The sequence below is a fragment of the Hippocampus zosterae genome, chromosome 3 (assembly GCF_025434085.1).
Source record: "Hippocampus zosterae strain Florida chromosome 3, ASM2543408v3, whole genome shotgun sequence".
Lineage (NCBI taxonomy): Eukaryota > Metazoa > Chordata > Actinopteri > Syngnathiformes > Syngnathidae > Hippocampus > Hippocampus zosterae.
The window spans coordinates 22,260,822-22,284,308 of NC_067453.1; the positions used below are offsets into that span (position 1 = coordinate 22,260,822).

The following is a 23,487-nucleotide window of genomic DNA, read 5'->3' on the forward strand; positions in this document are numbered from 1 at the left end:
ATTACTCATCAAAAATGGCAAGCATCTGAACCCAACTGTCAAATGAAAGTCAATTCATTTGAATAATAATCGTTGAAATAATCTATTTTGATATATTTTGTTTGTTAAATGTCATGTGACTCGAATGTCTGCTTCAGAGAATGGAAGACATTTCTGGCATGTTGTTGCAATCAAAGATCCAGCCAAATTCAAATGAACAGGTTCAATGTCAGGCTTGCCCAGAGCTTGCTGATGATCTGATCATTTGAATCAGGTGTGTTGCAACAGGGAGACTTGGAAAACATGCAGGGCAGCAGCCCTCCAGGACCAGAGTTTGACACCTATGGTCTACCTTAAACAAACATCAAACAAACTGTTGACATTGTTTTAAAATACATTCAAAGTGAAATATCCATAATGAAAATAAAAGTGCCTCAACAGATTGATTGAAAACTTATTTGTGCTGCAATTTCTTTTTGGCAGCCGAAATGCGGTTATAAACATAATACTTGAGGGTTTGCCAGTCTCGTGTTTTAAGGGCTTCTGGTTCAGCCCTTAAACATCTTTCGCAATCCATTTTTCCTGGGACGCAAAAAGATTTGATGAGTCCCATCATGTGCCTTTCCACTGCCTTTATTTCGCTTTCCTGCCAGGGAGTTCTCTTCCTCTTTCCTAGAAGTACTGAGAAAAAAAATAGTTTTATTATTGAAAGTCAAGGAGAGTAGATGATTAAATTCCAATCTAAACACATTGAACATTTTGCTGTTCAATGAGCAACAGAAGCTGCGCTGTTGCATCATTTCACAACATTTTCAGAACAAATGTACCATTCAGAGATGACTTTAAAATGCACATGAAAAGGAGATAATCATGTCTCAGCGATAAATTACATTTATGTCTTAATTTGGACAGTGACAGTACATTTTCTTAAAAGCAGCATGATTTCTCAGTTTACCTTTGAAGGAAGATCTCTTGGCAGGAATACTTGATGGAATTTCATCATCATCTGATGATGGCCTGTCTTTATTTGAAAATGGTGTCCGTCTCTTGGGTGTTAATTGGCACGGATTATCATTCTCACTTCTTTCTCCTATGGAAAAAGATTTTTCCAAATTGTGATTACACTTATAGAAAACTGAAGCTTTATCACTTTCATTTTTTAACTTTTTCTTAGTCTTTACAAAGTTCAACCAGTTACGATTAATTTCTAAATGTATCTCAGTGTTCCATTCATTCATTCTCTTCCGTTTATCCAATGTCGGGTCACGGGGGCAGCAACTAAAGCAGGGAAGTTCAGACTTCACCCTCCCAAACAACTCCAGCTCTTGCTGGTGATCCTGAGGCATTCCCAAGCCAGCTGAGAGACAGACTTTTCAGCTTGTCCTGGGTCATCTTCAGGGGACTCTGATCAGTGGGACATACCCGAAACACCTTTTCATGGAGGCGTCCCGGTGGCATCCTAAACAGATGGCTGAGCCACTTCCTCTGGCTCTTCTCAATGCGGAGGAGCAGCGGCTTGACTCTGAGCCATGCTTGGATGACAGAGCTTTTTTTTTTTTTTTTGCTTGGACCAGCAGTATCACAACAGGGTTCAAGTAAAGTCGCCTCTTTGGGTGTTGTCTTGGTCATCTGGAATACAATTCGGAAAAAAAAATTGGAGGATATGATAGAACACATACTGAGCCTCAAGTAAACCATCTAAATATAGATGCACAAGTTTTCTGAGAAAAGAACTTTATCCTGTAAAACCGTGTTTGATATGTTTTAAAATCAAAGTCATTGTGGGGACATTCGTGTAAACGCTTTGTCAGTTGTTTATGGGGACCATATTGAAACTCTTGACACAGTTTCCACCCCTCACACAAACTTAGTCAACGAGTGGTGTGGGGACACCGTGACTGTCCACAAAAGAGAAATTACTACAAAAGACGAAATCCCTGTGATAAATTCAATCTTCCTAATACAGTCTTCTAACACTAACCTTCCTAATGCATTATGTGAAATTGCCTGTTGTGCGTAACTATAGTACTTTATCATGAAAATTACTGTCCGTCATCACGAATGCACAGTTATAGAGATACCAAATGGAATAAATCGTTGAATGGAAATGAATATACCTGATGTATTTTGCTTGGACCAGCAGTATCACAACAGGGTTCAAGTAAAGTCGCCTCTTTGGGTGTTGTCTTAGTCATCTGGAATACAATTCGGAAAACAAAATTGGAGGATATGATAGAACATATACTGAGCCTCAAGTAAACCATCTAAATATAGATGCACAAATTATCTGATAGAACTTTATCCTGTAAGACTGTGTTTGATACGTTTTAAAATCAAAGTCATTGTGGGGACATTCGTGTAAACGCTTTGTCAGTTGTTTATGGGGACCATATTGAAACTCTTGACACAGTTTCCACCCCTCACACAAACTTAGTCAACGAGTGGTGTGGGGACACCGTGACTGTCCACAAAAGAGAAATTACTACAAAAGACGAAATCCCTGTGATAAATTCAATCTTCCTAATACAGTCTACTAACACTAACCTTCCTAATGCATTATGTGAAATTGCCTGTTGTGCGTAACTATAGTACTTTATCATGAAAATTACTGTCCGTCATCACGAATGCACAGTTATAGAGATACCAAATGGAATAAATCGTTGAATGGAAATGAATATACCTGATGTATTTTGCTTGGACCAGCAGTATCACAACAGGGTTCAAGTAAAGTCGCCTCTTTGGGTGTTGTCCTAGTCATCTGGAATACAATTCGGAAAAAAAAATTGGAGGATATGATAGAACACATACTGAGCCTCAAGTAAACCATCTAAATATAGATGCACAAGTTATCTGAGAGAAGAACTTTATTCTGTAAAACCGTGTTTGATATGTTTTAAAATCAAAGTCATTGTGGGGACATTCGTGTAAACGCTTTGTCAGTTGTTTATGGGGACCATATTGAAATTCTTGACAAAGTTTCCACCCCTCACACAAACTTAGTCAACGAGTGGTGTGGGGACACCGTGAGTGTCCACAAAAGAGAAATTACTACAAAAGACGAAATCCCTGTGATAAATTCAATCTTCCTAATACAGTCTACTAACACTAACCTTCCTAATGCATTATGTGAAATTGCCTGTTGTGCGTAACTATAGTACTTTATCATGAAAATTACTGTCCATCATCACGAATGCACAGTTATAGAGATACCAAATGGAATAAATCGTTGAATGGAAATGAATATACCTGATGTATTTTGCTTGGACCAGCAGTAACACAACAGGGTTCAAGTAAAGTCGCCTCTTTGGGTGTTGTCTTGGTCATCTGGAATACAATTCGGAAAACAAAATTGGAGGATATGATAGAACACATACTGAGCCTCAAGTAAACCATCTAAATATAGATGCACAAATTATCTGAGAGAAGAACTTTATCCTGTAAAACTGTGTTTGATATGTTTTAAAATCAAAGTCATTGTGGGGACATTCGTGTAAACGCTTTGTCAGTTGTTTATGGGGACCATATTGAAACTCTTGACACAGTTTCCACCCCTCACACAAACTTAGTCAACGAGTGGTGTGGGGACACCGTGAGCGTCCACAAAAGAGAAATTACTACAAAAGACGAAAATCCCTGTGACAAATTCAATCTTCCTAATATAGTCTACCAACACTAACCGACCTAATGCATTGTATGAAATTGCCTGTTGTGCGCAAGTACAGTACTTTATCATGAAAATTACTGTCCATCATCACAAATGCACAGATATAGAGATACCAAATATCATGAAACAGTGATGGATATGACTATACCTGGTGAATGTTGCCTGGACCAGCAGTATCGCAACAGTTTTCTTGTAAAGTAGTCTCATTGGGTATTGTCTTGGTCATCTGAAATACAATTAGGAAAACAAAATTGGACAATATGATAGAACAAACCAAACTGAGCCTCAAGTAAACGGTCTAAAATTTAGATGCACAAATCTGAGAGAACAACGTCATCTTTTAAAACTGTGTTTTCTACGTGTTAAACTCAAAAACATTGTGGGGACATTCTTGTTAACACTTTGTCAGTTCTTCCCCGCTTGGACACTGTTTTTTCTCCCCTCACACACACTTGGTAAACGTGTCCTATGGGGACACCGTGAGGGTCCAGAAAAGAGACATAACTCCAGAACATAATGATCTCTGTGTCAAATTAAAACGACCTAAAATAGTCCGCTCGCATTAGCCTTTCCAATGCATTATGTGAAATTGCCTGTTGTGCATACATACAGTACTTTATCATGAAAATTACTGTCCATCATCACAAATGCACAGATATAGAGATACCAAATATCATGAAACAGTGATGGATATGACTATACCTGGTGTATGTTGCCTGGACCAGCAGTATCGCAACAGTTTTCTTGTAAAGTAGTCTCATTGGGTATTGTCTTGGTCATCTGAAATACAATTAGGAAAACAAAATTGGACAATATGATAGAACAAACCAAACTGAGCCTCAAGTAAACCGTCTAAAATTTAGATGCACAAATCAGAGAGAACAACGTCATCTTTTAAAACTGTGTTTTCTACATGTTAAACTCAAAAACATTGTGGGGACATTCTTGTTAACACTTTGTCAGTTCTTCCCCGCTTGGACACTGTTTTTTCTCCCCTCACACACACTTGGTAAACGTGTCCTATGGGGACACCTTGAGGGTCCAGAAAAGAGACATAACACCAGAACATAACGATCTCTGCGTCAAATTAAATCGACCTAAAATAGTCCGCTCGCATTAACCTTTCCAATGCATTATGTGAAATTGCCTGTTGTGCATACATACAGTACTTTATCATGAAAATTACTGTCATCATCACAAATGCACAGATATAGAGATACCAAATATCATGAAACAGTGATGGATATGACTATACCTGGTGTATGTTGCCTGGACCAGCAGTACCGCAACAGTTTTCTTGTAAAGTAGTCTCATTGGGTATTGTCTTGGTCATCTGGAATATAATTTGGAAAACAAAATTGGAAAACATGATAGAAGAAACCGATACTTAGCCTCAAGTAAACCGTCTAAAATATAGATGCACAAATCTGACTGAACAACGTCATTTTTTAAAACTGTGTTTTCTACATGTTAAACTCAAAAACATTGTGGGGACATTCTTGTTAACACTTTGTCAGTTCTTCCTCGCTTGGACACTGTTTTTTCTCCCCTCACACACACTTGGTAAACGTGTCCTATGGGGACACCGCGAGGGTCCAGAAAAGAGACATAACTCCAGAACATAATGATCTCTGTGTCAAATTAAATCGACCTAAAATAGTCCGCTCGCATTAACCTTTCCAATGCATTATGTGGAATTGCCTGTTGTGCATACATACAGTACTTTATCATGAAAATTACTGTCCATCATCAAGAAAGGAACAGATATAGAGATACCAAATATCATGAAACAGTGATGGATATGACTATACCTGGTGTATGTTGCCTGGACCAGCAGTATCGCAACAGTTTTCTTGTAGTCTCATTGGGTATTGTCTTGGTCATCTGAAATACAATTAGGAAAACAAAATTGGACAATATGATAGAACAAACCAAACTTAGCCTCAAGTAAACCGTCTAAAATTTAGATGCACAAATCGGAGAGAACAACGTCACCTTTTAAAACTGTGTTTTCTACATGTTAAACTAAAAAACATTGTGGGGACATTCTTGTTAACACTTTGTCAGTTCGTTCCCGCTTGGACACTGTTTTTTCTCCCCTCACACACACTTGGTAAACGTGTCCTATGGGGACACCGTGAGGGTCCAGAAAAGAGACATAGCTCCAGAACATAATGATCTCTGTGTCAACTTAAAACGACCTAAAATAGTCCGCTCGCATTAGCCTTTCCAATGCATTATGTGAAATTGCCTGTTGTGCATACATACAGTACTTTATCATGAAAATTACTGTCCATCATCACAAATGCACAGATATAGAGATACCAAATATCATGAAACAGTGATGGATATGACTATACCTGGTGTATGTTGCTTGGACCAGCAGTATTGCAACAGTTTTCTCTTAAAGTAGTCTCATTGGGTATTGTCTTGGTCATCTGGAATATAATTTGGAAAACAAAATTGGACAATATGATAGAACAAACCGAACTGAGCCTCAAGTAAACCGTCTAAAATTTAGATGCACAAATCTGACTGAACAACGTCATCTTTTAAAACTGTGTTTTCCACATGTTAAACTCAAAAACATTGTGGGGACATTCTTGTTAACACTTTGTCAGGTCTTCCTCGCTTGGACACTGTTTTTTCTCCCCTCACACACACTTGGTAAACGTGTCCTATGGGGACACCGCGAGGGTCCAGAAAAGAGACATAACTCCAGAACATAATGATCTCTGTGTCAAATTAAAACGACCTAAAATAGTCCGCTCGCATTAGCCTTTCCAATGCATTATGTGAAATTGCCTGTTGTGCATACATACAGTACTTTATCATGAAAATTACTGTCCATCATCACAAATGCACAGATATAGAGATACCAAATATCATGAAACAGTGATGGATATGACTATACCTGGTGAATGTTGCCTGGACCAGCAGTATCGCAACAGTTTTCTTGTAAAGTAGTCTCATTGGGTATTGTCTTGGTCATCTGAAATACAATTAGGAAAACAAAATTGGACAATATGATAGAACAAACCAAACTGAGCCTCAAGTAAACGGTCTAAAATTTAGATGCACAAATCTGAGAGAACAACGTCATCTTTTAAAACTGTGTTTTCTACATGTTAAACTCAAAAACATTGTGGGGACATTCTTGTTAACACTTTGTCAGTTCTTCCCCGCTTGGACACTGTTTTTTCTCCCCTCACACACACTTGGTAAACGTGTCCTATGGGGACACCGTGAGGGTCCAGAAAAGAGACATAGCTCCAGAACATAATGATCTCTGTGTCAAATTAAAACGACCTAAAATAGTCCGCTCGCATTAGCCTTTCCAATGCATTATGTGAAATTGCCTGTTGTGCATACATACAGTACTTTATCATGAAAATTACTGTCCATCATCACAAATGCACAGATATAGAGATACCAAATATCATGAAACAGTGATGGATATGACTATACCTGGTGTATGTTGCTTGGACCAGCATTATCGCAACAGTTTTCTCTTAAAGTAGTCTCATTGGGTATTGTCTTGGTCATCTGGAATATAATTTGGAAAACAAAATTGGAGAACATGATAGAACAAACCGATACTTAGCCTCAAGTAAACAGTCTAAAATTTAGATGCACAAATCTGAGAGAACAACGTCATCTTTTAAAACTGTGTTTTCTACATGTTAAACTCAAAAACATTGTGGGGACATTCTTGTTAACACTTTGTCAGTTCTTCCCCGCTTGGACACTGTTTTTTCTCCCCTCACACACACTTGGTAAACGTGTCCTATGGGGACACCGTGAGGGTCCAGAAAAGAGACATAACTCCAGAACATAATGATCTCTGTGTCAAATTAAAACGACCTAAAATAGTCCGCTCGCATTAGCCTTTCCAATGCATTATGTGAAATTGCCTGTTGTGCATACATACAGTACTTTATCATGAAAATTACTGTCCATCATCACAAATGCACAGATATAGAGATACCAAATATCATGAAACAGTGATGGATATGACTATACCTGGTGTATGTTGCTTGGACCAGCAGTATCGCAACAGTTTTCTCTTAAAGTAGTCTCATTGGGTATTGTCTTGGTCATCTGAAATACAATTAGGAAAACAAAATTGGGCAATATGATAGAACAAACCAAACTGAGCCTCAAGTAAACCGTCTAAAATTTAGATGCACAAATCTGAGAGAACAACGTCATCTTTTAAAACTGTGTTTTCTACATGTTAAACTCAAAAACATTGTGGGGACATTCTTGTTAACACTTTGTCAGTTCTTCCCCGCTTGGACACTGTTTTTTCTCCCCTCACACACACTTGGTACACGTGTCCTATGGGGACACCGTGAGGGTCCAGAAAAGAGACATAGCTCCAGAACATAATGATCTCTGTGTCAAATTAAAACGACCTAAAATAGTCCGCTCGCATTAGCCTTTCCAATGCATTATGTGAAATTGCCTGTTGTGCATACATACAGTACTTTATCATGAAAATTACTATCCATCATCCCAAATGCACAGATATAGAGATACCAAATATCATGAAACAGTGATGGATATGACTTTACCTGGTGTATGTTGCATCTGACTCTGAGGCAGTACAGAGGGTTGAGGAGCCACATCTGTGACTGTAAAGGCTGGTCATCTAGAAAGACAGTCAACAATGATAGAGATTCAGAATATTATTTATGAATAGGCCAATAGCCCATCTCATCAAGTTATGCAGGATTGTTATTTGCAACTCTGAAGAACTTGGATCAGATCTACAATTTGCAAGGCAGGTGGAAAACTTCTGGTAAATTTAGTCATCCATAAAGACAAATATTTTTTTTTCTGAGAGATAAATCATTGATCGTGCAGCACTTAACTTTCTAAAGTATTTTAGAAATTGAATTGGCACTTGCTTTGAGTTTAGGTTTCAGAAAATAATTATTTGAAATGTGTACCAACCTATTCCATACACCTGCCATAAATGATCATTTTGATCCATGCATCCATCCATTTTCTAATTAGTCTATCCTCATAAAGGTTGGTAGCATGCAGGAGCCTATCCCAGCTGTCTTTGGACAGGGTGTACCCCGCCTGGATACACCCTGAACTGGTTGCCAGCCAATCGCAGGGCACAGATAGACAACACCCATTTATGCTCACACTCACACCGAGAGACAATTTAGAGTACTCCATTCACCTGCTAAGCATGCGTTTTGGAATGTGGGTGGAAATGGGAAAATTTGATTCACAATACTTCGAGTAAGATTCTACTATTCTGATTCTTTCAAAAGTTACTTCCATCCTTATTACACAGAGCCATTCTTTATAATCTGCAATGTATACATACTTGTGTTCTCCATGGGCAGTCTTCGCCACCATAATCATCGGTCATTTCTTCTCCCTCTTGAATGTCATTGAAAGCAAACAAACATAGGTGTGGCACACCATCCACATCAATCCTTTTCATCTGGCAATTTGGCCTCCTGTGTTCATCATTCACTGGTCGCCCAAATGACTCATCTTCTTGTGAAGCATCATTGCTTAACAAATATGTGAAAAAGAACAACATGAGATCATTATCACAATATTCTGATATTGTCTATAGTGGTGCAGAATAGGTGGATAATAAGTCTTACCACCATGTTTTCCCTCTCCACTTGAATGCAAACATAAATGCAGCACATGATTGGTGGTAAACTCATCTTCTGCTCTAGTATTCTGCATCATTTATCATATATCCCCGATATTCAGCAACAAATTGTCCTCTGCCGATTGTACTCTTTGCAAATATTTCACATCCTGTAGCAGACAGCAACAATAGTTTTTAGGGGGAAAAAACGGGCTTTGCAATCTAGTCTTCCATTATTGAGAGGTCCATGGTAATTTAGAAAACATATCTTGTCGAATAAAATTGGTTTTATTTGTTCGGTTTCACATGGTGTTCTTCTACTGAAGTAAGACAAAACACGGAATTAATTATTTATATAACGGCTTGTTTACAAACTGAGTCGGAAACTGGAAAAATAAACTCAGGGTTCATATTTAGTGTTCATCTGATAATAACTGTATATGTTTTATCTACAGTATATGCCATATTATGTAATAATTCCGCAGCATATAAATTCAGACAACGCCTTACCTTTGACTGCATTTATGTACCTCGCACACAATTTGCCTGTTTTGTTGGTCCTTAATGAAATGTGACGAATGGCGTCCTGAAGGGGGCTGACTCTTTGTGGGATTTCAAACTTGAGAGAGAAAAAGAGTTTGCATTGTATTCAGTCAGAATTGATTAATATATCGAACATATAAACGCAATATGAAAGACATGAAAAAAAACGACATAAAGGAAAAAATATCAATACATGTCTTTGTTCAGTACAGTTTATATGCTCAAAGGAAATGGCAATAAGTAGAACATTTGTCTGGTTGTACACCTTGATCTTGATAAATTTAGGGAGTTAGCTTCAACTTGTTTGATTGGAAATTGTTGAACTGTGCATATTAATATTATACAATTAAGTTACTTTTGAATCTGGAATGTCACACAATTAGAAATATTATTGTTTCACAAACAGTGTGCGTGCCCTCCATGTATTAGATTATCACTGCTCATCTCACTTTACGAAATCAATACATTAGCTGAAGTGCTTAAACTTTTAATTGTTCATAAACTCCATCATTATAATTAATGGGTAGAAAGAGCAGCGAGACCAGGCATTGGCGTTTGAGTGTTTAGCATTTAGCTTTAGCTTAGCCGTAGCCGATCTCGGTAGCTCACGTTTTGTTTAGCTTGTCTCCATTACCTACGCTACTTGCTATACTCGACAAAAATCCACGACGGTTTCACTAGTCGCGCTAGTGCGTAATGAATTTTGAAACTGCGGTTAAAAAAAGTTAAAAAGGAATAGTCACCGCTCGTTCGTCAACACATTTGAGTGTTTAGCATTTACCTTTAGCCTAGCCGTAGCCGATCTCGGTAGCTCACGTTTTGTTTAGCTTGTCTCCATTACCTACGCTACTTGCTATACTCGACAAAATCCCACGCCGGTTTCACTAGTCGCGCTAGTGCGTAATGAATTTTGAAACTGCGGTTAAAAAAAGTTAAAAAGGAATAGTCACCGCTCGTTCGTCAACACACTCAGTTGTGCTAGCCGTTAGCCGTTAGGCCGCGACTCGGCCATTAGCCCCGAGACGAGCCGAGCCCCGGCTCTCATTCAAGCCTGAGATGCGTGCACCCGAAAAAAAAACCCCTCGAGCTTCAATGTAAATGTACAAACTATAATTACTGTATTTTCAGTCGCCAAATAAGTTAATAAACCATAGGGGGAAGCTCTAGCATACAATAGTATGCCAGAGCATACAATAGTAAGCGCTTACTATTGTATGCCAGAGCTTAGTTATTGTTAATACAGTGTTGCTGCGATGCTTGTTAATTCATAGAGAATAGTGACAATATTCTTATTTTAGTATGTACATTTGTAACATTAAACAAATAAATAACTTGTTAATTCATAGAAACTTGCTTACCTTGCATTTTACTTTTGCTTCTTTTGCTGCCATCTTCGAGCTTTGCAGGCTTCTTCTGATGATCACTAATTGAATGATGACCCCCTCCCACTTGTAAAAATCCTTCCATTAGGGGACAAATGGGCGCGGCATATGCAAATTGTGTGTGTGGAGGAGTGAGTGCAATAGCACCGAATAACCATGTGGTGGGCTGCTGAGCACCGTGTACACACACACAATCAGTAAAAATGGTGACTTGTGGGTTTTTGCTAAAAACTTCACAGGCACATTCAGGGCAGCCCTCTGATGCTTTTTATACGTTATTTTTATGGGGACCTGCTTTTTTGTCCCCATAAGAAAAATGGTCCCCAAGACGTGACTGTGTTTCCAATTTTATGTCCCCGCAAAACATGGAAACGAGTGCACACACACACACACACACACACACACACACACACGGAAAATGAATTTGTACATTGGTTTTGCCATGATAAAGATAATTAAAGGTGCAAGCTGCAATGAAAGGGCGCTCATGCCGCTGATTTCGTGATGTATTCTTAAGAGCTCTTGGGTGGGGTTAAACTGCCAAGCGTTTTTTTTTTTTTTGCTAACGGCATTTAATATTTGCAGAGCATGTTATCAAAGTAGATCGTTTTAGGCCTGGCCATAAAAAAGGGGGATTTCGTCCTTGCTTGGTAAGATTTGGATTTTCAAACTGTCAGCGACACATGATGGATTGAATAGAATACATTGACCCCGTTGTGACACAAGGAGCTAAAGCGGGATCATAGTCAAGAAGACGGCACTGTTTCCAGCTTTGTTATGGGTGTAGAAATGCAATGCAAGAGTTGTCTCTCAATATTTGGCTCAGAGATGACGAAAGAGGCTGACCATATTGCGCCTCATGCAATGGAAAATAATACAGTCGTGTGCCTGTATGTACCTCTATCTGTTCACACGACACTTCAAAGCTGAATGACTCATTATAGTAAGGGTTCAAAGTGTTCTTCTTGATGGTGGTTTTCTTTTTCTTGAGTCTTTTCCCATTCAGCATCAAGTGGAGCTTCACGTAAGGGTCTGATGGAGAGAATGGGAACAGTCAACGTTCATTTAGCATTTAGCAAGAGTGGTGGCTTCTCAACTGAAGAATTAAAAAGTCTCACTCACACTTAAAAATTGACATCTCTTGAGATTAGAGAAATATACCTTGTCATTTGACTCACCTGATAATCCACCCACATCCATTTTCTTCAGGTTTTTGGCCTCCAGAATCACAACAGTCAATTTCCCTGCTGTCGGAACATACCTCAACGACAAACAAATATCTCCGAGCCGCTCACTCTGACACACAGAAAAAAATGTACTGATGATTCCGGGAAACAACGAACTCCTCATGGCCACGTACACAATCAACTCAATACATGAAAAAGGGAAATTATCCCCAAAGTGAAAGTATCTTTGACTTCAGCCTTCAAGAGGAGACAAAGTTTCGAAACTTGAGCAGGAATTCAGCTCGTGAATTGACAAAATGTTCTTCAGAAGCTTGAAGCTACAGCCAATTTTAATTTTGGAGTTATCGCCTGGTGAATAATGTCTTACGCACTTAAAATGGTGATAAGAAAGTAGCAGCCTGTGTGGGTTTTCTGCGGGTACTCAGGTTTCTTCCCACACCCCAAAAACATGCATGGTTGGTTGCTTGGACACTTCAAATTGTCCCTGGGTGTGATTGTGAGCGTGAATGGTTGTTCGTCTATGTGCGATAGGCAGGCAACCAGTTCAGATGTGCCCACGACAGTTGTGAGCTTAAGCGGTCCAAATCACGGATGTATTTCAAATAAATTGTTTCAATGTCTTGAAATCTGTGATTTTTAAAGTTAAACTTCTTGAAGCAATACTGAAATAGAACAATAATTGTGAGAATTTGACCTGATAATCTGTAAATTTCCTTTTTTTTTAATATATATAATATTATATAATATTCTTACATCGCTAATCACATGTGAGTCTTCCTTTATTCAGTTCAACATATTTCTTTTACATTATGTGCAGCTAATTCTGTGGAAGTATCATTCAAAACAGAGCCATGTCTTTGCGACGGTAGACATTTTTATTTAGCTCCTGTATTGGATCTCATTTGATGATGTCGGGTTCACACAATCGAGTCTAGAGCGCCATGTCTTATCACCCACCTCCTCTTTTTCCGCCTTCTGCAGATCCCGCCACTCCTGCAGCGACTGGCTGAAGTCCAAGCTGCTCATCGGGATCTTCACCACCCCGATGGCATCGTGCTTGGAGAAGCGATCAAAGTCGTAAAGCGTCATCACCAGCGTCTTGCCGCCCAGCTCCGTGTACGCTACCTTTACGGCCGCACATGCATAAACAATGTTAGACTACGTATGTATTGCTTCCTCTTTGACATTTTTTTGTGATGATACCGCTACACAACAATACTAATGATGATGAAAGAAAAGTACTTTGGGAGAATTTTTTTTTTCATACGGTGCAGCATGAACTTATTGAGCACAGTGGTGAGCACGTCTGCCTCACATGATGTGTATGGATCAATTGTTTTTGTTCTAATGGGAATTCAATTGATGGTATTTCTTTTGGGGGGGCTGGTCTATTTGTATCTGAATCTGATGTCGATCAGCATCCTGGAGCAGATTTCTTGGGGACCTGTAACTAATTTCCACTGTACATTTCAGCATGGAAAAAAAAAAACTGGGAAAAAAAATCACCTTAAACGTGAACGTCTCGTTGAAGTTGGGTTCCAGAGTCTTTCTGTGAACTTTGGTTTCAAATTTTTTCTTTTTGTCTGGGAGTAGATAGACTTTAACATACGGGTCTGAGCTACCACCCACATCCATGGCAGGAAGCCCGGCGGCCTGCAAAATGCCCACCACAAGCTAGCAGGAGAGCAGAGAATATTAAACATTAAGAAAAGGTGTTGTGAGATGACATTTGGTATTTGGCAGCCACCTCACCATGTTATCAGTGAAGTTGTAGTCCAGTGTAAAATGCAGTCTGCCCAACTTTTCATCCTCCTTTGGCTGGATGTCTGACAACTCTGTTTCTTTCTTGATTTCAACTTTTAGTGGCTGTAAACGCACACACACACACACACACACACACACACACACACACACACACACGCACACACACACACACACACACACGCACACACACACACGCACGCGCGCGCACACACACGCACGCGCGCACACACACACACAAAACGAACATGGTAACGTGTGCAGCTATAAGGTGTCTCAGGTTTATACATCCGGACATTTCTTCATGTGAACACAAAGTAGCAAATTCCAACGTTCGCACCATGAAACATTTTTACAAGCAAAAGGCTGCAGGAAGTGTACCTCTTTGGAACGACCATCATTTTCCGTGTCAAAATCTCCAGCCTTGCTCTTCTCTTTTCCTTTTTTCTTGTCCCTGTCCTTTCTCAGACATTTTTTCCAGGCGCACACGCCGAAGGAGAGCAGGACACACAAACTCACAATCCAAAAGGCTGCCGCGACCCACGATGACGCTGCAAAAGAATATACACGCGCAAAAAAAATAAAAAAGCCAAACTCATTTAATTTGAATTTTTACTTCACCTGTGGGTCGGTACGATAAATCAGTGAATGTATTTTTATTCATATTAACGGGGACAATTTACTTTCTAAATGCTTTTAGACAAGTCGTTGAGTCCCATCAAGCGTTACATAATGTGACCAAAATAAAACTTATGTGTCTGTGAGCAAGTTATTCTGAATTTTGCCCGATTGGGACATAATATTGTGAATCCCTGTTTAACACGGGTGATACATTTTCGGACACACATGCGATGAGTGAAATTTACAAAATAGAGAGAGAATAATTTAACCTCTACCACACTTTCAATACATATAAATATAACAAAACACAATTTTTAAAACACATGCAAAAAGCAACTGACCATGTCGGAATATCTATGATCGCTGGCCACAACATTAACAAAAGAAAGATTCCCATCTTAGCATGACGCAGTACAGTTGTACTTTGCTGCAAACCACAACTACATTCAATCAACACTATGTGAAATTAATATCCCTCTGATAGCCTGAATCAAAAGTGAAAAGTTATGATCTTTGTAAAGGCAAAATTCGGTATAGCTCTTGTATTATTTGATTGAATCATGAGATTGTGAGACTACTGAATTGAAATTTCCCAAAGGACTCAGAATTTTTTTTTTGATGGCTAAGGAATTCTGCACAATATGTATATCATGTCTCAGCACAATGTAAGTTGGACCACAGATACTGCTTTAACTCACTGTGGATTCGGTGAGGCTCACTCATGAACTTGTCAGAACTTTGCCCTGCAGGGTGCGTTTGGTTTTCTGTGGCGTTTGACCATTGGGTGACTCTCATTGGAGGGAGCGGAACAGCTTGGCGCATTCCCGTCATGTTGGGCTGGCAATTGTATCCTTGGAAAAAAGGGGGACAATTAAGTGTAAAGAAAACAAAACTCAATAGAGCCTCCGTCAAGGCTATCCAAAGTAGGATCAGCACCAAAATATTCGCCTCACAGACAAGTTTTAATGATTTTGAATTATGGTATAGCTAAAGTGTGTGTGTGTGTGTGTGTGTGTATGTGTGTGTGACAGATACACTTCAGGGAAAATTACCTGTTTTATCAACACAGCGGCATTTTGTGACTCACACTGACTGAAATTGTGTGTGTTGCTCACACAGGCACATTTTGGAGTGAGAGCTGAAAGGGAGTTTTCAGAGCATTGAGTGCGCACGCCCACAGCGTCCAACAAATGAAAGACATCCCTATTTTGTGACTGATTTGATCTGATTTGTGACTTTTTAGGGCCTAAAATTGTATTCAATTAAGTAGCCCGCTAATATACGTCTTGCCTCTCACAAAACAAACTCTAGGCTCCATGCATCTGATCAATTGACGCTATTTTCTCATCAGTATCAGATGGCATCTCCTTTTTTTCTGCTGTTCAGGCATCAACAGCATAGCAGAACGTACATTGTTCGATTGAGACTGACCGAGCTGTGACACGGGGTGCAGAGGGGTTGCATCGCGCGTGATGACACGTGTGTGCAATGCTCCAGAGGTGACTGCTATACGCCAAGATCATTGTCGTACCCGACAAACAGCTTTTATTCAGCAGAATTATACTCCTGTTGTTGGTGGTTTTATTTTAACTAGATGAACTACAGAGCTTATCCTCATAAGGGTTGCAGGTGTGCTGCAGGTTATACCAACTGAATTTGGTTGAAAGGTGAACTCCACTTTGTACTGATCAAGAGACAAACAACACTTAGACAGATTGGCATTTAGACAAACAACCATTCACACTCAAATTCACAACTACAGACAATTTAGAGTGTTCCTTGAATCTCACAGGCATGTTTTGGGGAACATAACAGGAAGGCGAAACGAAGAAAACCGACATACAAACAGAAAGAAAATCCATAGTTGAGATTCGAATGCAGAACCTCTTGACTGTGAATGTCAGATGTTCTAACATTTAGTCCAACGCGTCTCCCAGTTTATCCTTTGTATTATAAAAAAAATACTGACTTAAATATATAGTAAACAGCTGGAAAATGTTGCACGGTCACTACAGTAATACACGATCTGTTTCTTTCATCCGGGATCAAAGAATTATGTTCAATATATATAAAACTGTCATACTCCAAATGTTGCTAATATGTTACATTAATTGGGCCAACGATTAGTCAATAAATCTTTGGGGTTTTTTTGTGGGTTTTTTTTTTCCAAATGTGTGGCATTTGAAAAAAAAAAAGCCTATCAACCATCCCAAATTCCTAAAAAAAGACCCGGTCAGGCCTATAATGGACCCAAATGTTTTTATTAAATACAGGCAAAATTTGGGAAATTTGTGATAGTATTCAGCATTAAAGAGAGTCAAAAATAGACCTACCAATTTCCCGACTGTCCAAACAGCAGCGATGTCTAAACTCATAAGTCCTCCCTTTCCCCCCCCCCACATCCAGAGAGGAAGAGGAGGAGGAGAGAGGGTGGCAGAACTGGATAGGACAGGCAGAGGACAAGCATGTGGTAAGTGAGAGAGTCAGTGATGTGACGTCCTTTATGTTTTTGTGCCACTCGGAAAGTTTTACGAGCCATAATGAGGAACGAGACGTGATAGTTTTTAAGTAAACGTTGGCCATGTTGCATCTCAAAGTTTTAATGGGAGTCTTGTGGAAAAGTGGCTATTTTTCTCTGACTCATCCACACTGTTCAACCCTCATCAGACCACTTCTGAATATTTATCAGTATAGTGACACTGCTTTTTAAAAGCTTGTTAGCATACTGAAAGGTCAGCAGTAGTGTCCATGAACGTTCAGATTAAGCGCATGACCATGTGCGTGTTTGTGTGCGAGCATCTCACTGCACAGATGCCCTGAGATCGCCTATGTATAGACAATAGCTGCCTGATTTAGAAACTTCGGATGTGATTTCTGCAGCAACAGAGAGAGATCAGGTTACGGACCCAAGACCCGTTCACCTTGAAACACCAGAAATGAGCGAGAGATGCTGTACAGAAGGGAGAGTCAGAGAGAGAAGGTCGGGCGGGGAAGGTGACACACAAAATGGATTCAAGGATGAATTCAATCATTTTTGACAAAGGTAAAGGTCACTGCGGCTTCAAAAACACTTCGTAGGCCTTTTTGTGTTATCTTGGGAATACATTGAGGGATTCCTGGCAAAGTTTTAAAACAAATCTAGCGGCATTATTAACTAGGAATCAACATTGAAATAGATGACACTGAAATGTATTTTGTACTGTCCCACTTGAATGTACTTGATTAATATCTTAATCAAATATTAGTCGAGTGTTGTATTCAGATGACCAATTACCTATACGTGTAAGCATATACATAGGCATGCTATTTAAAATGCAGAACATCTTTACTAAAAGTCCACTAAAACAAATCAGTCTTTCCCTCTATTTAAAATGTGGAATAGTGTTTATTATCAACTAACAAAGCATATCAATTAAAATGCTGGCTTATAGTTCGTTACCCACAAATTTGGAAAAAATGTTTTAAATGTGGAAAATAATACATGTCTATTTAAAATGTGAACTCTAATTTACGAACAAAAATCAATTTAACATGTTTAATATAATGTAGTACTGATTTGATCATTTAAAAAATATGTATTTAAACTGTGGAATACTAAAAACTCTATATACGTTTGTGCGTGTGCGTGTGTGCGCGTGTGCGCGTGTGTGCGCGTGTGCTCGTGTGCGTGTGTGTGTGTGTGCGCGTGTGCTCGTGTGCGTGTGTGTGTGTGTGCGTGTGTGCGTGTGCGTGCGTGTGTGTGTGTGCGTGTGGATAAACCGTTGTCACAGATCCGTTCGTAACCACGAAATGTCGTAATGTCGTATGTCGGGAAGAACCACGATCAAATTTAAGTACCGGCACTCAAAATGCAATACATACCGCCAGACGCTAAGCGGCAGTACTGTTCTCTGATCGACATTGCGTATATGTATTTACAAGAGAAGAATCTCCGTCTCCTGGATACAGATGGAAGCGTCGTTGTTTTGGATCCTTCAACGGTGAGTTGTTGTTCTATTTATTTCCTCAAATATTCTCGTTTGTGTGTGGCGTCTAGATAGACAGAAGGTGTCGATCTTTGACTCGATCAGGCAGACAAAGGAACAAAATGAGAAGACGTTAATCGCCACTTGTCGTCAGATTGAGAATGCGATAGCTACCAAAGGCTAACGGTGTGTACGTCGATATAAATGTTATCCAAGTTTAGGTTGAGTGACGGTTTTCATTAAAACGATTAACTGTTGCAGCAAGTATAGCTCACGTAATGTCCAGTGAGTGCATTTCAAAAGTTTAGCTTTAAGTATAACCCGCATGTCACGGGAGGATGACACAAAATGTACAAAATAGCTTTATTTTAAGAATTCCGACGAATGAATTTTGTCTGGTAAAACGATCCAACTTGCTGTATGAGTTGTGGTAACCCCGCCACCAGGACCCCTTTTTTTACATTACATGGAAGAAAATCATGTAGCGCAATGTTAGCAACATGCTGTTGCATGTGGAAAACAACTTTTTCTGTGCAAAGTCATAAAGCTGAGAAAAATAAAGTGTAATCAGTTTCCATCCAACCATTTTCTATAGCGCTTGTCCTTGGCTTGAATATGCTTTGGATCGGATCAGCATTGCACACAGTTTGGATAAACCATTCGCCGTAATTTTCAGGACACTTGTAGACAAAAAAAGCCTGCGCAGTCACATTCACACTTATAGAAAGGTTTGAGTCTTAAAATAGTCACATTTATATTTCTGGAATTTGGGAGGAGGCTGGAGTAACTGAGGAGGACATGCAAAGTCCACACAGGCAGGCCTAAGCCGTATGGACAAAATGTATTTGTTTTGCAAATGACCTTCAGGCCTTCCTCTTTTCTAGTGATTTGGAATGCCGCCATTTCAGCGCCTTCACCAGAAACATGTCCTGCAGACTGTGTGTGCGCTGGAGGCTGTCATCCTGCGCACCTTCGGCCCTGAGGGAGGACAGGTGCTTTTCATCCGAGACAATGGACATTCAATGTTGATCCGCAGCGGGACACGCATTCTTACAGCGCTACGACTTGACCACCCGCTCGCCAGGTAACTCGAACGACTCAGCTTCCTGCAGTCAGATTATTCGATGCTTGACTTCATCAGGATCTGGTGTGATATATAAAATGCTTTTGGGACAGTGTCAATTGTTTTGACACTCACCTTTACGAGCATTCAATGTCTTCAGGCAATGTCCGAGCTTCTGAAAATATTTAAGCTGATTTAAAGTCCCCTACAAGCACGAAATGAAACGAAATTAAACAACTGAAAATGTTGCTGTTTCAAGGAAACAGCAACATTTTCAGTTGTTTAATGGTTGGTTCCAAGAAAATATTGTTTTCAACACAATATGTATTATTTTGGTCTGCTACAAAATGCATAGATCATAAACCTCAACGATCCCATCTGTTGATCAAGCATAGCAGAAATTAGAATCCTGTTTCTTGAACTGTCTTGGTTTTTAAAAAAGCACAAAAGAACAATAAATGCAAATCTGTGAAGATGGCACACTTGGTTATTGTAAAAATATCGCAGAGCTATTGTTTTATAATAATAATTAAAAGTGGTTGATGTTCTTTACCTTTGTACAAAATGCATCTTTGAAAAAACCCGATAGGAAGAAGTCCAGGGAAGTCATATACGGTGAACATTATGGCCAGGGAATGGGAATTCAAATTGCAAAGAGATTTCGCAGACACCCGCTATTTGCTTCTCTTTCATTTTTAGGATGATGGTTGAGTGCGTCTGGAAGCACAGCGGGAAAACAGGGGATGGATCCAAATCATTTATCCTTCTTGTGGCATCGTTATTACGCACCATTTACACCGCAGCCTCCAAGGATCCAAATGGATCGCACGTGTATAACTCAAGGGCAGCAGCCGAATCGGCCGCTGCCAGGCGCCTGGCCGACCAAATGCTGGCTTTTGCGTTGGAGAAGCTGGATGATCTGATCGCTCTCTCGGTGACTTCTTACGGACTCAACCTGTCAGCGGAGGTTTTAACTGCAAGCGCCCAATCCTCATCCAACTCAGATGGGGCTCAGGTCGAAACGTTGTTAGCGTCTTTCTTTCGTACTCGTTTGGGTTGCGCCCACTGTGACTTCATGGGCGAGCTCGTTTGCAAAATGCTCCGTCACTGGAGCCGTAAAAATGACGAATGTTCTCCATCAGACAAGATGGGGAGTTTTCAGAGGAGCTCGGTCGTAAACTCAAATGGCTCTAAATCCAATACATCTTCCTCGTCACTCCAGTTTCTAAATGACAATTTCCATGCGCTGCACACGCCGCTGTCTGGCTTTCCTGTAACTTGTTCACGTTTGATTGAGGGGCAAATCATCCACAGGGACTTTGCCACACACTACCACGGCAATCACCAGCATCCGGTCAAGGCGGTGGTTTTTACCATGTCCCTGCAACCCAAATGGCTAAACGCGGGTGACATGCTGGAGATTGGGAGGGGACCATACGGCAAGAGCATCATGCACTTTAGCGCCTGGGCGGAAAGCTCACTGGAGCATATTTTCGCCACCCTGAAGACTCTTGGAGTCTCCCTGCTGCTGTCTGCCGTCAAACAGTCTGAAGCCGTCCTGACTTTGGCGACGCAGGCGGAGATATGCGTCGTGGAGTGCGTCAACGAAGACGAACTGGCGCTCTTCCTCCACTTGAGTGGGGTCACGGCCATCTCGGACTATCGGGGGATTCGTTCAGGACATATTGCTTCTTTGACATTTTGTCGCCCGATGCTTCTGGGAGCGCATCGGTGAGACTGCATTTAATGGCAACGTAATATCAATGCTGCCGATGCGGTTTGATGGTCACAATTCTACCTTTGCTCCTCCCACAGATACGTTCACGTGGGTTTTCCCGATTCCATAGGAACGCAGCCATGCAGTGTCATCATCTGCGGCTTGGGTGAAGGGCAAACGGATCAATATGCAGGTGCCGTTCAGGATGCCATCCGTATGCTGCGTACAACATGGGAGCCCCTGGGTGCAAGTGTTAAAGATCCCTCCTCCATTTCAACCGGTTGCGTCATATCCGCTGGCGGAACTTTTGAGCTTCTGTTACACCACGCCCTCCTACAACATGGCCGCTCTCAGGCCGTTTCAAAAGACGTGGCTGTTGTTTGCCAGCTTTTGGCGGACGCGTTACTCCACCTTCCCCGACGTATTCACTCCCACAAGCCAAGGGATTTCTTACAGATTCAATCAAGAGTCTGGAACATTTGTCGGAACCCTTTCCAGTCAGACGGATTGTTGTTCGAGCCAGAGATTAGCCAAGCAAATCGCGGTGAGAAAAGTTCTCAAGTGGACAATAAATCAGGTACTTATCGTTTATCAGGACTTGAGTCTGTTTCCTGTAAATCCCATCTCATATTGGCTGTGCTGCAGTGTGTCAAAAGCCTCCTTCGAGTGGACACTGTGCTGCACATCCCCACCAAATTGCACCAAAAATCACCAAAATCCAACAATTCCTCCGAGGATGAAGACTGAGGGTTTTGGACCTTATTATTTGGGACTTCACTGTATTTGGGACTTCAAATACAGTGTTTTTATTTTGTTTTTTGTTTTTTTTTCGTTTTCTACTTAAGTGTGAGCTGCGGGACATTGCACTGGATCATGTTTACCACATTGTCTGTTTCTTCAAGCAATGCATTTTGAATATATGTGTAAAAGATCTACGATTGCAACCAATTTTATGGTTCAACCCCCACAAATAAATATTTATATTTAATTGAAATATCTCATTCATAGCTTATTGTTTTCATACATATTTTATGGAAAATGGAGAAGAGCTACAGATCAATAATATACTACAGTACAATATTATTCAGCATTTTATATAAAAACTCGATAATATTCAGCTTTACGTACTTCATGTTGGTGCTGTATGTAGCTGACTCGTGGTGTCTATCATAAATCAAAAAGCAGGTAGTTTGAAGAAAGAGTCTATTTGCGGTGTGGTGTTTATTTATTCAAGTGGATGCTTGTTATTAATTGCCGCACTGCGTTTATTTGGGTGTTAGGACACAATTTGGGGAAATGCGGTGGGTCGCTGGAATTAAAATCATTTGGGCAAACTGAAGACAATGATTGCGAGATTTATTTATTTGTTAAAGCAAACTTCAAAAGCTCGCAAGCGTCCAGACTTTTAAGCAAATCTGTCTTTTTTTTTTCTCCACACTAAAACAAGATTGGTGCCGAACCATCTGAAATAGCATTTTCAAATTTTACACTTTATAATACGTCATTCAAATCTTACACTAGTTCCGTGTCATCACAGATAATCAATCAATGCTAAGCATAGTCTTCAAACTAAAGTTGCTTCTGACCCCAAGTGTTTATTTTGGCCATTCACTACGACTTCTGGATTTTTTTTCCCCCCTAGGACTTCTCTTTCTCATCTCATTTTTCCTTGCACTCTTCCCGCGGCCACCACAGAGCAAATAAGAGCACAACACATAACTCATAAATGTACACACATTCTTTTATGTAATCAGTGTTATCTTTAGCAGGGGCCTCAGGAGGGAGGTCTGGCTGTCAACAACCAAATCACCATGTACTTTCCCTTTCTCTAATCACATCCACACCAGGTCTATTACTCTTAGCGAGATTATATAAAGCGGCGGAGTCATGAGTTTTTGAAATTGAGTGGAAGATAAGCGCAAAATAAGCTTTCTTTGCCGTCATCTGCCTCAAATGTTGCACAACACAAAAGAAGA

General features: G+C 40.1%; 3 protein-coding genes across 26 annotated transcripts; 1 reads left to right on the top strand and 2 right to left on the bottom strand.

Moving 5' to 3' along the window:
• Positions 1–322: 322 nt before the first annotated feature.
• LOC127597958 (uncharacterized) lies at positions 323–11,590 on the bottom strand. 23 transcript variants are annotated; one of them, XM_052061367.1, is made up of 16 exons: positions 10,766–10,912; positions 9,783–9,891; positions 9,280–9,442; positions 8,991–9,183; positions 8,221–8,297; positions 7,667–7,744; positions 7,112–7,189; positions 6,558–6,635; positions 6,004–6,081; positions 4,899–4,976; positions 4,346–4,423; positions 3,792–3,869; positions 2,097–2,174; positions 1,402–1,608; positions 935–1,069; positions 323–660 (listed from the first exon to the last, which is right to left on the bottom strand). In XM_052061367.1, exons 4-15 carry the CDS (start codon positions 9,001–9,003, stop codon positions 1,034–1,036), a joined length of 957 nt encoding a protein of 318 aa, XP_051917327.1. In that variant the 5' UTR covers positions 9,004–9,183; positions 9,280–9,442; positions 9,783–9,891; positions 10,766–10,912; the 3' UTR covers positions 323–660; positions 935–1,033. The 23 variants fall into 23 exon arrangements, with proteins under 23 accessions (XP_051917327.1, XP_051917326.1, XP_051917334.1 ...); XM_052061360.1 differs by lacking the exons at positions 323–660; positions 935–1,069; positions 10,766–10,912 and adding an exon at positions 11,174–11,590 and having other exon boundaries at positions 1,188–1,608; XM_052061358.1 differs by lacking the exons at positions 323–660; positions 935–1,069 and having other exon boundaries at positions 1,188–1,608.
• A 382-nt stretch (positions 11,591–11,972) lies between these two features.
• LOC127597386 (synaptotagmin-1-like) lies at positions 11,973–18,751 on the bottom strand. Its single transcript, XM_052060376.1, has 9 exons — positions 18,685–18,751; positions 17,100–17,205; positions 15,465–15,617; positions 14,527–14,696; positions 14,137–14,250; positions 13,891–14,058; positions 13,342–13,509; positions 12,376–12,493; positions 11,973–12,229 (listed from the first exon to the last, which is right to left on the bottom strand). The coding sequence occupies exons 3-9, from the start codon at positions 15,595–15,597 to the stop codon at positions 11,973–11,975; spliced, it is 1,128 nt and encodes a 375-aa protein (XP_051916336.1). The 5' UTR covers positions 15,598–15,617; positions 17,100–17,205; positions 18,685–18,751.
• bbs10 (Bardet-Biedl syndrome 10) lies at positions 18,640–22,291 on the top strand. 2 transcript variants are annotated; one of them, XM_052061355.1, is made up of 5 exons: positions 18,640–18,746; positions 19,616–19,815; positions 20,494–21,525; positions 21,610–22,088; positions 22,157–22,291. In XM_052061355.1, exons 2-5 carry the CDS (start codon positions 19,625–19,627, stop codon positions 22,249–22,251), a joined length of 1,797 nt encoding a protein of 598 aa, XP_051917315.1. In that variant the 5' UTR covers positions 18,640–18,746; positions 19,616–19,624; the 3' UTR covers positions 22,252–22,291. The 2 variants fall into 2 exon arrangements, with proteins under 2 accessions (XP_051917315.1, XP_051917314.1); XM_052061354.1 differs by having other exon boundaries at positions 21,610–22,285.
• The last annotated feature ends 1,196 nt before the right edge of the window (positions 22,292–23,487 follow it).

Excerpts from the sequence above, each read along its gene's own strand:
- LOC127597958 (XM_052061360.1), bottom strand. Across the intron at positions 7,745-8,220 it reads TCAGATGCAACATACACCAG|ATGACCAAGACAATACCCAA; the intron begins GTAAAGTCATAT and ends ATTGTATTTCAG. Across the intron at positions 6,082-6,557 it reads GTCCAGGCAACATTCACCAG|ATGACCAAGACAATACCCAA; the intron begins GTATAGTCATAT and ends ATTATATTCCAG.
- LOC127597386 (XM_052060376.1), bottom strand. The coding sequence starts at position 15,597 with ATGACGGGAATGCGCCAAGCTGTTCCGCTCCCTCCAATGAGAGTCACC. Across the intron at positions 14,251-14,526 it reads ATGATGGTCGTTCCAAAGAG|CCACTAAAAGTTGAAATCAA; the intron begins GTACACTTCCTG and ends GTGCGTTTACAG. Across the intron at positions 12,230-12,375 it reads GGATGTGGGTGGATTATCAG|ACCCTTACGTGAAGCTCCAC; the intron begins GTGAGTCAAATG and ends TCTCTCCATCAG.
- bbs10 (XM_052061354.1), top strand. The coding sequence starts at position 19,625 with ATGCCGCCATTTCAGCGCCTTCACCAGAAACATGTCCTGCAGACTGTG. Across the intron at positions 19,816-20,493 it reads CTTGACCACCCGCTCGCCAG|GATGATGGTTGAGTGCGTCT; the intron begins GTAACTCGAACG and ends TTTCATTTTTAG. Across the intron at positions 21,526-21,609 it reads ATGCTTCTGGGAGCGCATCG|ATACGTTCACGTGGGTTTTC; the intron begins GTGAGACTGCAT and ends CTCCTCCCACAG.